The sequence below is a fragment of the Dysidea avara genome, chromosome 3 (genome assembly GCF_963678975.1).
Source record: "Dysidea avara chromosome 3, odDysAvar1.4, whole genome shotgun sequence".
Lineage (NCBI taxonomy): Eukaryota > Metazoa > Porifera > Demospongiae > Dictyoceratida > Dysideidae > Dysidea > Dysidea avara.
In genome coordinates, this window is record NC_089274.1 from 37,275,922 (window position 1) to 37,290,222 (window position 14,301).

Here is a 14,301-nt window from a genome sequence, read left to right on the forward strand (position 1 = left end):
GTGTCATTTGAATTTGTTGTTCAGACCTGTAGTAACTTCATTATTGTAATGCCAGCGACCCGGCGCAAATCTCAGGACCTCCCTGTAACCGAGCCTTACACCCTAGTAGGTGCTCCCAAGCCTCAACTGGCAGCATTGACAGTAAACGCACTGAGGTCACACCTTAAGCATTACCATTTGGCTACAACAGGGAACAAGGCTGCATTAGTAGACCGCCTCCACAATCATTTGTCTTCACTTCAACCAGGAAATACCAATCCTGCGAGTGCTGCTGGCTCACAAACAACCAAATACTAATAGTTCTGTGGGCTCTCAATCAACAACTTCGGTTACCCATACAACGAATTCTAATGCTCAACCAGCAAATTCCACCACACAATCCACACATTCTGGCACTCTGGCCCTGCCACAACAACTTGTCGAACAGCTGGCCACCTATCTTCAGCAACATCAAACCACAACTGCAGGAAACCAGGGTAATACTGTAGATGATGATAACTTGTCTGTTGCATCGGGGCCAACTCACACCACCATGGTAGCTCCAATTCAAATGGCTACATCCACTACTGCAGTAGCATCAGCTACTTTAGCACCTAGTGCCACACTTGCTAGAACCTCACTACCGACAATCACACCTGCTCTGCCTACCCTGCCATCACTTATGCCACCAGTCAACCTCACCAGGACTCAGCTACCAGTCAACCTCACCAGGACTCAGTTACCGGTTATCCCAACTAGAGTCAGAGATAAAATTGCCAGAGGTGAGTACATTGATTTTGCAAGTCAGCTATCTAAATCAATGTTTAGTACACATAACCCCTTGTCCCAGCAATCAGTCACACTTCGATTGAATTCTGACGACGACTCCTTTACAGTCCAGCCAGCCGTTCCTCATAGCACCTCCTCTCCTCACAATGGATATCCTCCTTTACTAGTTGGATGGAGGCTTGGGAATGTATACCTATCGGTCCGCACAGCTTTCAATCCTTCTTGTGGCAGAATTAATACGGTACCAGTGCATTATTACTTCAGCCAACTCCGATCACCCTATATCAGAATGGCTCAACTACGATGTAAAGTTCCGTACCAAAGCTGCGAATGACCCATCCCTTAGGTGGGATACCCGCGACACAGATTTGTGGCTGGAATGCATGACCTCGAAAGCCATGCAATCACAACGTTGGCCATGCCCCCATTGTGGTGCCACTAACCATTTCCCTGAAAGATGTCCTTTTCGTCCGTCATCTTCAAGCATTGGAATTTCAAACGAGGGAACTTCAGATACCGGACCAGGAACTAGGCGGCAAGCCCCAGGGCACTCATCTCACCCAAGAAGGGCCCAGCTGCAGCCGCCAATTTGCCACGACTACAACAATGCAGTCTGCCACCGCCCATACTGCAATTACCTCCATAAATGTGACTACTGCGGAGGTGACCACCCGGTCAGGACCTGCCTCTCCCGTAGGCAGCCCAGGCGTCAATAAGCCACTACCGTGGACTCCCTTACAACTGTTTGTTCTTGAACGTGAGTTAAGCAACCATCCTAACAAAGCCTTTGTCAGGCGACTTATCAATAATCTACGACATGGCTGTACAATCGGCTACGAAGGACCTCAATTTACCTACTTTGCTACCAATCTACTATCTGCATCTCAGCAGCCTAAAGTAATTGACACCACCCTCACTGAGGAGTGTAAAGCAGGACGTATTCTTGGACCTTTCCAACACCCACCCCTCCCGAACTTTCGCACTTCTGGCTTAGGCCTTGTGCCTAAACATGACGGAGGGTGGCAAATTATTTATCACTTATCGGCACCGCAAAATTTTAGTATTAATGATTTCATCGACCCATCGTTATATTCCTTATCTTACTGCACCATAGACGACGCATATAGAATTATCAACACGTTAGGACCTGGAGCCCTCATGAATAAGATAGACTTAAAAAATGCATTCTGTCTTATCCCGGTCAGACCCAAAGACTGGAACCTTTTGGGAATCTGCTGGCGTCACCAATTCTATGTAGACACATGTTTACCTTTTGGACTTAGGTCAGCCCCTCACATCTTCAATGAACTATCAACTTCTGTTCACTGGATTTTACAGCACACATATGGCGTTCAAAATTTACTTCACTACCTTGACGATTTCTTTACTGCCGGCCCCGTCGACTCCCTAGTGTGTAAGCAGAACCTGCAAGCTATGTTTGCATTGTGTGACAAGATCAATGTACCCATTAAGATGTCGAAAGTGGAAGGCCCTTCCACCACCTTAACATTTTTAGGAATTCAGTTAGACACAGTTACTATGGAAGCTAGCATAACACCTGAAAAGAAACTAGATCTCCTTCATGAACATCATTGGATGACCCATAAAGATAGCTGCACTAAAAAGGAGCTGCTTTCAGTCATCGGTAAACTATCATTTTGCTGCAAAGTTCTCCCTGCGGGTAGAATATTTCTCCGTAGAATGATCGACCTGAGCACTATGGTGAAAAAACTTAATCATCACATCCTTTTAACCACTGAAGCACAACTGGATATCCAATGGTGGATTAACTACTTACCCAAATGGTCAGGGAAAAGCCTCATCCTGAAAAATGAATGGACACCACTGCGCCTTCTACACCATTGATGAGCCTTTCTAAGATGATTACTCCATCTGTACAACGATTTTCAAAGCATTACCCCTAGCGGTTTATATGGTAGGCGTGGCAAGCAGTCATTTTTTTATTAGCTAATCTCGATTACGTAATTGTTACACACTGTTGGTTTTTTCGTTGTATCTTCCTGGTTTTTAGCTCGATTTCTTTCAAACCACAAAAGGTTTGAGGTTAAATAGTTAACCTATTCACCTACCGATTTTCAGCTTCTACCCATACGCGGTTTACCCTGTAGGCGTGACAATATATTGGTGTTATTTTTCGTGAATAATCGCTCATAACTCTTTTCCTGTTTATCGTATTCCAGCCAAAGCCGGTACAGAGATGCGCCTTTATACCCCACTTCTGTGTGCCAAATTTCAAGGCAATCGGATATGGCGTCCGCGTTTTATAGCAGTTTTTGTAAGTGTGCGACAAGAGGAAGAACAATAAGAAGAAAAAAACTAAGAAACTAAGCCAATTTTTGAAGTCGCATATCTCGGGAAAGCGAGAAGCGATTTCGCTCAAATTTGGAATGTGGAGTGCTGAAGTTGGAGGGCATGTCCACAACAAAAATCGTCTTGTTTCATCAAGGAAGCACAGAGCTACTGAGGTGCGAAAACTGCGTTTTCTTTCTTCCTGTCAATATACTCACGGGTGCTACGCGCCGGCTTCTTGGGCCGCACGACACACTACTGTGTGTCTTGATTAGTGATGAATGTAATTTCAATTACACCAGGCTTGACTCCTTATATGTGTATTGAGTGTGTGTGTGTTGTGAGTGTGTGTAATGTTTGTGTACTGTCATTTGTAGCTAAGTCTGTTTAGAAGATATCCTGTTTTTAATAGCAATGATAATCCTTACAAGCACATTATAACAATCAATAAGTGTCTTGATAATGCATGAGGAGGCCTGAGTCAAGATTTGCATGCTCTACAATCAATACACTCATGCTGGGTATGGTAACTAAAACATGTTTTGTACATGTTTGCACCTTAAAAAATGGCCTCGCAATAAGATTTAGCCGAAAAAATCACCTGGAATGCATTCATACTGTTATAATGATGCTGTAACTTGGTTAAATGAAGCGAAAAGTCGAATGTTTCGATGTACAGTGAGTTTTAAAATTTTCGAAATTCACCTGGAATTCGCCTGACAGCCTGCCTGCTGTAATACCCGGTAACGCTAGGCATACGGCTCCAGAAATTTCAGACAGCCAAGGTAATGACGACAGATTTACGAACCTGTTGTTCCGATTGCGTTCTATCCACTGCACCATGCTGTTTGTTTTCATCATTTATTCGTTTCTTTGTTCTTCTCGAAAAATAATTAATAGTTGCGACACTTAATAGTTGTGGCACGCGCCACAACTTCAAACACGTGATTTTAACGAATGTCAATACGTGTGCATAAGATGAGGGTGAATAGGTGTAGTACCCAAGGAGTTATCTCTAGCACTTATTCACACTAGGTAGTCGTTTTATATAGTCTTAATTACCAGTTTAGCTTTTTGTAAGGTAGCTAGCTAATCAAAGTCTATGCTAGCTAATAATGTCCTTGAAAGGCGGATCCACCTCGAGATCAGACTTCTAAAAGCAAGGGTTCCACTCTTAATGGTGAACTCTCCAGCGATGTTTTACTGTAAACTGGAAAACTCTCCATCACTCTGACAGGTCCTAGTGTCACTACCAGTTAGCTCATAACTAGTGTTACATGAGAAACTACAAGTGTCTTCGTAGGAAGGAACTCTATCATCTCCCAGTGCACAAGTCATCACTCCATTACTAGGGTCAGTAAGTGATGGGCAAGCAACTGCAAGTTCATATATGTTCATAATTTATATGAAACAATACAAAATATATAGTTGATGCTTTCATTGTCACATTCACCATATCATTGCTACACTAGACTGACATTAACATTACTGTGCCATTTCTTATTGACTGCCATCATTGATTTCACAACTGTTAAGGATGCACGTTTTTACAGGTTGGCTATTTTTGTATACACAAGTAGCTATTTAGATTAGCGCACAAATGAATACCAGAATTGAGAATTTGAATGTTTGTATTAAAAACTGCTAATAATTCAATTAAAATCCATCATTCAAGTTCTCAATTTACTGTATTTTGCTATGCTGTGTATAAGTGCACATACGTACATATATGAAACCACTAGTTGCCTTGTCAATTGTGTCCTGAGGGTGTGCTCTGCTTAAATCTGCCATTGCCACATCAATTAGAATGTTAACAATATGTAATGAATGCATTTAAACCTGGGATCACTCCAACTACACAACTACTAGCTAGTTGCAATGCACATTTACTTCTTCATGTATGTAGGCTCCATTAGTCTAGAAACTATGGTACAATGCTGCCTCGATTATCTGACTTCCTTGGAACCAATACATTTTCAGATAATCAAAAAAGTCAGATAATCAAAGCCCATTCATGTATATACAGAGCCCTGTTCAAATACTCTAATAGAACATACATCTTAGACAAAATACACTAATAGAGCAGTCATTTCTACTGTTCGGATAACCAAGTGTTTGGATAATAGAGATTTGGATAATCAAGGGAGCACTGTAAATGGTTAGCTGGTATAGTGGTGGATCACTAGTTATAAATTCTGTTCTTTTAAAATTTAAGTTTTACTTTTATTTCGTATCTCTAGAGTATCTCATTGAGTATCCCGATTACACATTTATTACACATATTTGGTTTATTTCTCTTTAGATATTACACTACACATGTGGGAAACTGCTGACATAGTATATTTATCTTAGCATCCTCATGTAGTGCTCATGAAAGCACAAAGATGATACTGAGCTAGCTACCTCAGTGTCACAAGACATGAAACTCTGATAAGCAGACACACAGTCAGTGATTGTGCATTTAAGACTAAGAAACACATGCAATTTTTACCAGAGGTGTACTGTGTACATATTTTTACAAGTACACAAAAAATTGGAATTTTCAACTAGAGTAGGAGTCATAGCATATCAATAAAAAGTACAGAAACAAGCTGGAGTAGTGCACAATATTTTAATCACAGTAAAACAATAAGAAGTGTTATGAACACGGTAGAGATATAACACTTCTTATTGTTTTACTGTGATTTAATATCATGCAGTACTCAAGCTTGATTCAGTACTTTTTATCGATGTGCTGTAGTCCGTACTCTAGTTGAAAATTTCAATTTTTGTGTACTTGTATTATTCTGGTTGAAGTAATTGTTGGAACTAGGCTTCCTTAGCCGTACTCAGCAATGTGACCCTTTAGCCCCTAAGTTAATAAAAAAGTGCTCCGTTAAACACAAACGCCACTATAGTGGCTCTTGTTACACACATGTGTTACAAACACATGTATATCATAAACAAAATATCCTATCAATATACAGTTTGGACCATGCTACTCTGCAGTTCATGGATATTATCCTAAGCTTTATCGAAACATTGTAGAATGATTGTAAGGTGAATCTGCATTTGAAAGAATTTTCGGCTGTTTCCAAGATGATAGTTATAATGACACTACCTGTCACAAAGGAGAGACGGAATAAACAAGGTTAGTAAAAGTTATATATATGATGTTGCAGATCTATCCTTCGTGAGTAGTTTAATGCAAACCACGAATGAATAGGTGGTCCGTAGACTCCTTACATGGAGTAACAGAAGCCCAAGTTTGGATGTCAAAACATGTATTTTTCATAAAATAACTTTTGTTTTTAAGAACCAATGTCACTATAGTGGGATTCAGGGCCAAAGGTTTAAATTAAAAATTAAATTATAATAATAATAACAAATTACAAAGAACATAACATATCTAAATATTAAAATAAACATCAGCATACTATGCATGGAGTTACCTACAGTATTTAGATGGAGATACCGGCTTTTCATTGGAATTTAATCTACTACTGTAAATAGGCCTGAGTTACATATGCTCCAATCCAAGTTTTGCCCAAATACTTTCAGCAATTTCTCAAAACCTTCACATGTTATCCTCTTCAGTGTTTCCATTATGTTTGCATTACGCTCCTAGTTTAGCAACATTTCTTACAACTACCTTGGAATTTTTAATCAGTGAATGCTTTATTAGAGTATTATACTACAAAGTGACTGTTGTCTAAGGAGCTATGTACAATGCAAGTGAGTGCTCTATTGTAGTTTGCACTACTCTGTTAGGGTGTATGGTTCTATTTTCATGGAATTAAGCTCCATAGTTTGAATTGTCCACCAATTATGCTAACATTATGCTGGCATAGTACTCCAGCCTATTATGCTTTATATTATGCCAACATATATGCTAACTACAAATATCAGTGTATAATGATATAGGATACAAGTACTTACCATTGATGGTAACAGTAATATTAAGACTATCACTTCCAATAGGATTAGCTATACTACATGTGTATGTTCCACCATCAGTTGTAGTAACATTATTAATAATATAGTCACTGCGAAAATCTGCAGTGGTACTGTCATGAGTGATTGTAGTCAAATTAGGGGTCAGTGGTGTTGGAGTACCATCCTTCATCCAGGTGAATGTGTCTGGGGGAGAACCTTGTGAGGTACAGGACAATGTCAGAGGAGAACCGAACTCAACATTGACAGTTGATAATGTTGTGGTGATGACTGGAGCAGCTGTGTGTATGAAGTTAGTTAACACAATTAATCGCACTATAAAGTGACTCACTTCTCACAGGTAAGTATACACCCACCCTCACAGTCTCGTCCACCATACTACTGTTCCTTATGGTACAAATGTAAACACCTTCTTCGTCAGCAGTAAATGTAGAACACAATTCTAGATTAATAACTCCAATATAATGAAAAAGCTTAGTTCCACGTGGTTGTACAACAGGTCCATCACATAAACCATGAGATATTTGAACACCATTAAAGGAAATGTGACCCAACTCTTCATTACTATTACCACCAGGTCCTAATCCAGTCACACAACGAAACAGTACACCATTTGGTCGATTAACATTGCATCTAATAGCAGAATAGTCATCAACAATGTTACTGGAGCCAACAGTATTAGATGAAGTACTTCTCACCCCACCAACAACTTCAACTCCTAATAGGTATTACATATTATGTATTAAAACATACGATAGTGTTTCCTGCAGCCTAAGAAGCCATAGAAAGAAGTGTTTGTGTCATGAGTAAATGTGACCCAGTTGGGGAAAACTGGTCTTATTGCCTATTTAAAAATATCGAGAAATGCAGGTTTTAAGTATTCAGTGTGTTGTAGCTCGCCAATGGTAGAAGCTTGGTGTACCAAATTTTCATACATTTTATATCAAAATTTCTACCATCAAAAGCATCCACAGTAGAAGTAGCCAACACTTAAGTTTCCCACCATTTAGATAGGTTTTAACTCGATGTTGACTCTACCAGGCCAGCTCCAAAAAGGGTGGCAGGCTGGGGAAGGGACTGTTTAAAAAATTAAAGAGGAAGGTGTAGGGATGAACTAGGCCAAGCTTTGAGCCATACAGGTCTCAAAACTGGTTAAAAATTAATGAAAGGACATTCTGCAGCACAGGTCTTTATTCAACACCACGGACCCATGACAGCAGATTTGATTTTTCACCAAGAACCCAAAGCTACATTAATAAACTATCAATTTCATAATCAAAAAAATAGCTAGACTTGCTTTTGCTGGCTGCTTTTCCAAAGCACAGTGGCGATCCGTACGAGTGATATGGGCCCCAATGGAGCTCTGGCCAGACTGGTGATGGCTGTGTGTGGCTGTGCAGCCGATAACACCAGTTTTCCCAGACCCAGTCACAAATCAAATTTTCCTATTGGGTCATTATGTGTCAAATCAACAACAAATTTAGGATCAACTCTCAGATTTTGAAGAAACTTGGCATGTTTGTAGTACTTACGGTGCTCATCGCCCTAGTCTCGTGTCACCAGACTGCTATTTCCTTGTAGTGGCACTTACCAATTAGGGATTATAAGTACCCTCTCGGAAAAGGGTCTGGTCCGGTTCGCATATTAAAAAGAGTCTAATTTAGTGGTGTTGTAATTGGAAAAACGTGACTTCAAGCACTACTAGTATCTCAAAATATAAGTATAGCAGCTTCTGCCTCAGTGTGTACGTAATGTTTTGTCGATGTAGAGAAAAAAAAACGAAAGTTTCTTTATGGAGGTCGCTGCAATAAAGAGCTAGAAATTTTTAAGGACAGGAATTATGTCGCATGGAACTCTCCCTCCTTTATCACGTATCAGAGAACTCAGTGATCCCAGTATGTACTAATGCAAGCACTGTCAAACTCTTCTGTTGAAAAAAAGGAATTGGAAGATGGTTTACAGGATAAAATAAAGGAGATCGACATAAGGTTGGGTTTGTTGACAGCCAAAAACCAGGTAGTTAATTATAGAAGGACATTGTCATAAGATGATGAAGAAGTGATTTATTAAAAAGTTACCATAAGGTATATTGTTTAACCAGGATATGTATTGATTACAAGTGTGATAATATATTAAACTGTATATCTAATATTAACTGTGTACGTCTACTTGATGTTGTACACGCGATATAATAATAAGATTTGGGCAGGCGTTTAGTCTCACTGACAGCTGGAATTCGGGTGTTGTGTCGTGTAGTGTCTGTATTGTTAACAAACCAATATACAAAAACTGCTACACATGTGCAATGTCAGGTTGAAGTTTTTGATAAATATGGCAAAAAATGTACCATCCTAACTCAAAGCTGCTCAGATACTGTAAAATCAATACCCAAAAGAAACTAATGATCTCCTGCATCAAACTTTATTGCAGGTGCCTAACAAAGATCTGATCAATGCATTGGCTCATCATATTTCAGTTGAGATGAAGAAAATCTCCTTATTAAGCCACAACTCTATCTTATGTCAGGGCCCCCAAAGAGTATGAAGGTTCAGCAGGAAAACCGTTTGGCAAGAACTAGTCCATGGAGTACCCACACTTGTAGGATTTTTCAGCATCTATTTCCTAGAACACCAAAGAAGTTCATATCCCTTTATTGTCTTGTGCAATTTTGAAGAAAAGTTTCCAGCATATGTCACCCATGCAGCATATTTTTTCACTTCTCTTATTTGCAAAAGCTACAAACAAGGAGGTAAGCAATGGCTATTATTTTTATGCAAACTGAATTGTTTGTCAAGGGTTAATGTAGGGGGGTACAGGCCCCTCCTGGGTTAGCCATTGCCCCCCTAGGTTTATACCTAAAGCCTTGAAAAATGGAAAGGTTTGATCCAAAAGTTGTATAATTAAATGATCAATATTCAATGGCACCACAGTAAAATTTCACCAAAATTTTTATCTAAATTTTCAAAATTTTGTAGCTCAATCATTGTTGGGATAACCTTTTTAAATGTCTAATATATTTCCTACACCTCTCTCCCGTATCAGTTTCCCAAATCTCCATAGCACCTTGTTTAAGTTCCTCTTTGCTATGTGGCTTAACTTCTCTGCGCAAATATCCTTTTAACTCATGCCATAGGTTTTCAATTGGATTTAAATCCGGATATTCGGGAGGATTTTTCCACCAAGTAATTTTGCTATCTTTAAAAAAAATTATCCGCTGCACTTATATTTGCAAGTCACTGAGTGAATGCTTTGTACAGCTTGCAAACCTGATGTATGCTTAGGATCGTTGTCCTGCATGAAGCGATGTCTTGATGGGTGGACAGTAGTCGTGTGCGATATGCGATATATATATATCGATATATCATGATAAAATTTTCTATATCGTGATATGGTATAGAATCTTTATATCGTGACATAAGCCTATGTATAGATTTTAGCTATAATTAGAGAAAAATGTATCCAAGATGTCATTGTAGTATCGTGCATGGGCAGATCAAAGGCTGTGCCAGTGTTATAAAATCAGTTGTAAATGGGTAGTTGGAAAAGGCAGATATGGTCGGACACGGACATTTTCAAAAAGCACTTTTACATTTATATAACAGTTATTTTTCATACCTAACGCTGTTTTTACAGCAGTCTTCGCTTACCCAGGCGTCGATCTTGTCATAGTGCTTATCCATTTATAAGCGCACGTGAAAAGGACTAGACCAGCACTCTACAGCATGCCATAGACCATATAGTGTTGTACACATGCTCTAAAATCTAATACAGAGTTATATAGTTGTAGAGAGTAGCTTGTATGCCCCATGCAACTTAGCTTAGCAGGCCAAATCCACAATCTTACTCCTTTTAGTATAAGGCACAGGTGCTTATACCGAGTGTTGAGGGTTTCAAGGACCTGGCCTACAAGGTTAAGTTGGGACATGCTAGATTAATCTCTGGGTCATTCCATGGCAAATCAACAAGGAATTTAGGGTCATCTCTCGGATTTTGACGAAACTTGGTGTTTGTAGTACCTGTGGTGCTTATCACTCATGCAAATTTTTAGCTCCATACATTCCATAGTTTCTGATTTATGACCACAAATATTTTGAATATTTCATGAAAATTTGGTCCATCTCTAGTTACAAAATTGACTGCAACTTTGTACTGTGTAAATAATTTTAAACACAATTTTCACTGATGGAAGATTGTTGATTGACCTTTCCAGTGATCCCTAAATTATGGGATATCTCCTTAATTATGGTTCAAAAGTACTTCATTGAAAACTTTAATCCTTTATATTTTGAAAAATGCTGCTTGAAATTTTTCAAATTCATTTGTGAATAATGATTGGGTCATAGTCTATGTTTGATAAATTTTTGTGGTGGGACCACAATGGGCTCAAGAGATATAATAAAGTATGTTGTGGTGTGTGATGGAATTTGCAGTCTATTATTGCTGTATTGGAGTGTACACCACCAATAACCACTCTCAACAAGGCCATGCCAAGTTTGTCTTACAGAGTGAAGGTGTCTAGGTACATTACAACCTGTATTAGTGACCACCTGTATTGAAAGACCATCTATAAGCTGCAGCTAATTTATACTTTAATTGGATCTTAATTTATAGCACCAAAGCATCAATGTTTTCTAGCAAATCCAAAAATGGTCCTTATTAGACAGGTTGACTACAAATGAGATCATCATGCATCCATAAACACATTTATGTTGTACCATCTCTTTAGTTATATCTTATTTATTAAGTAAAATCTTGCCGTAGTGCACTTACATACATATCCCCACTCTACACTATTCAAGTTACGTACATGGCTGCATAGGTACAACAGACCTCCTCAAAAAGGATATCTTGGTACCTTGATAGCCTCATGAATCATGATCTTACTTTATAATTGTACGTACACTTTGGACCCAAGACAAGTCTGTGGTTTCTCAAAAATGAACACTTCATCAATGGTCCAGGGAATAGAAGAATTACAATACCGTAGAGTCTGGTTGTTAAGCGCATGTATTTATTAAGCGCATATTGTTTGTTAAGCGCACACTCAGTTCTGGTACTTAACCATGGTTGATAGGCGCATGTATGGATGAACACGAAAATCCAGCGCTAGTTGCAGCTGTACAAGAGAAGAAACGCTAAGGGTTCGCTAACAGTGCAAGGCACGAAATTTAGTGCGATATATGGAGGTGTGGCCATCGATATGGCCTAATAGCGTACCTTCCACTAAAGTAACGGTGTCATCTAAACTATAAATTCATGCTATTCATGAAGGATTTGAACACAAACTGAGCCAAACTGCGAAGCAACTGCAAACCATACCACCACAAGAGGAACAAATCCATCATAAAATGTTTATTAGGCGCATGCGCTTAACAAGTAGATGTTAATTAAATTTTTTTTCGTCAAACATTTATTAAGCGTATGCGCTTAACAACCAGACTCTACGGTATATACAGTAGATGCATTACTTGTACCAAGAGTTTTTATATTATTAACACTTGCTTGCACCTCAATGCATGTAATTACTAAAATTAATGGTTTTTCAAAGTATTTTGTGTTCACATTTGAAGATCAGTACAGGTAAATGTTAAATATGTGGTCAACATGTTTACTTCCTACATGAGTATGTGTATGAATTTATGACTTGATCTTCAAAGTGGTCGTGAATGTAAAGTAATGTAGTAATTAATTTCACACATTGAGGTACAATTAATGCATGTATATGGCAAAACCCCTCCATTGCTAGGACCATAATAAAGTGTTCATATTACAGAAGCCACAGAAGTATCTTGGTCTAAATGTATGTGCATCGCTAGAGTGGGAGTACAGTGTATAAACAGGTGTCCTGGTTATCAAGGTACCCAGGTATCCCTTCTGAGGAGTTCTGTTGTATGTACCTATGCAGCCACATAAGGAACTTAAATATGGCTAAGTCCACTACAGTGGGATTCAACTTAGTAAAGAAGGTACTTGTGAAGAGATGGTACAACATTTACATGATGTTTATGGACACATGGTGGTCAGATCTATAATTTATAGCAACCTGTCTAATAAGGACCATTTTTGGATTTGCTAGAAAGGGTTGATGCTTTGGTGCTATATGTTAGAGAAGTATAACTTAACTGCAGTACATAGATGGCCTTTCAATACAGGTGGTCACTAATACAGGTTGCAATATACCTAGACACCTTCACTCTGTAAGACAAACTTGGCATGGCCTTGTTGAGAGTGGTTATTGGTGGTGTACACTCCAATATAGCAATAATAGACTGCAAAGTCCATCACACACCACAACATAATTCATTATATCTCTTGAGCCCATTGTGGTCCCACCACAAAAATTTATCAAACATAGACTATGACCCAATCATTATTCACAAAAGAATTTGAAAAATTTCAAGCAGCATTTTTCAAAATATAAAGGATTAAAGTTTTCAATGAAGTACTTTTGAACCATAATTAAGGAGATATCCCATAATTTAGGGATCACTGGAAAGGTCAATCAACAATCTTCCATCAGTGAAAATTGTGTTTAAAAATATTTAGACAGTGCAAAGTTGCAGTCAATTTTATAACTAGAGATGGACCAAATTTTCATGAAATATTCAAAATATTTGTGGTCATAAATCAGAAACTATCGGATGTATAGAGCTAAAAATTTGCATGAGTGATAAGCACCACAGGTACTACAAACACACAAAGTTTTGTCAAAATCTGAGAGGTGACCCTAAATTCCTTGTTGATTTGACATGGAATGACCCCTCTATGACACTGAATTAGATTTCTAGAGCACATATACAACACTATATGGTCTTTAGAGTGCTAGTCTAACCTTTGCACATGCGCTTATATATGGATAAGCGCTATGACAAGATCTACACCTGGGTCTGGAAGCGAAGACTGCTGTAATAACAGCATTAGGTATGAAAAATAATTGTTATATAATGTAAAAGTGCTTTTCAAAAATGTCCTTGTCTGCGTCCGCGTCTGCCTTTTCCAACTACCCGTTGTAAACTGGTTCACAAATAATTGTAGCATGGCTAAGTACCTCCTTTTGGCCACACAGTCTGGCCACTATTTAGTTCAAAGACTTCAAACGAAACCAAACACCAGACCAACACAGGAAGTCGCAATGCAAGGCTAATACATCAAGGACTGACAAGGAGGTAAATCACTCTGGAACGAATGAACACACAAACACTGCACTCGTCTGAATGAATGGGAAGCAGTACAACCACTGGACTGAGCCCGGTATCTACCACATGCTCGTTCGCCAATAAATTAAGCCAA

At 38.8% G+C, this 14,301-nt stretch overlaps 1 protein-coding gene across 1 annotated transcript; it reads left to right on the forward strand.

Annotated features, from left to right (window-relative positions):
* Nucleotides 1-1,374: 1,374 nt before the first annotated feature.
* LOC136248491 (uncharacterized) lies at nucleotides 1,375-2,634 on the forward strand. The gene has a single exon (XM_066040268.1). The coding sequence runs from the start codon at nucleotides 1,375-1,377 to the stop codon at nucleotides 2,632-2,634; it is 1,260 nt and encodes a 419-aa protein (XP_065896340.1).
* Nucleotides 2,635-14,301: the final 11,667 nt, after the last annotated feature.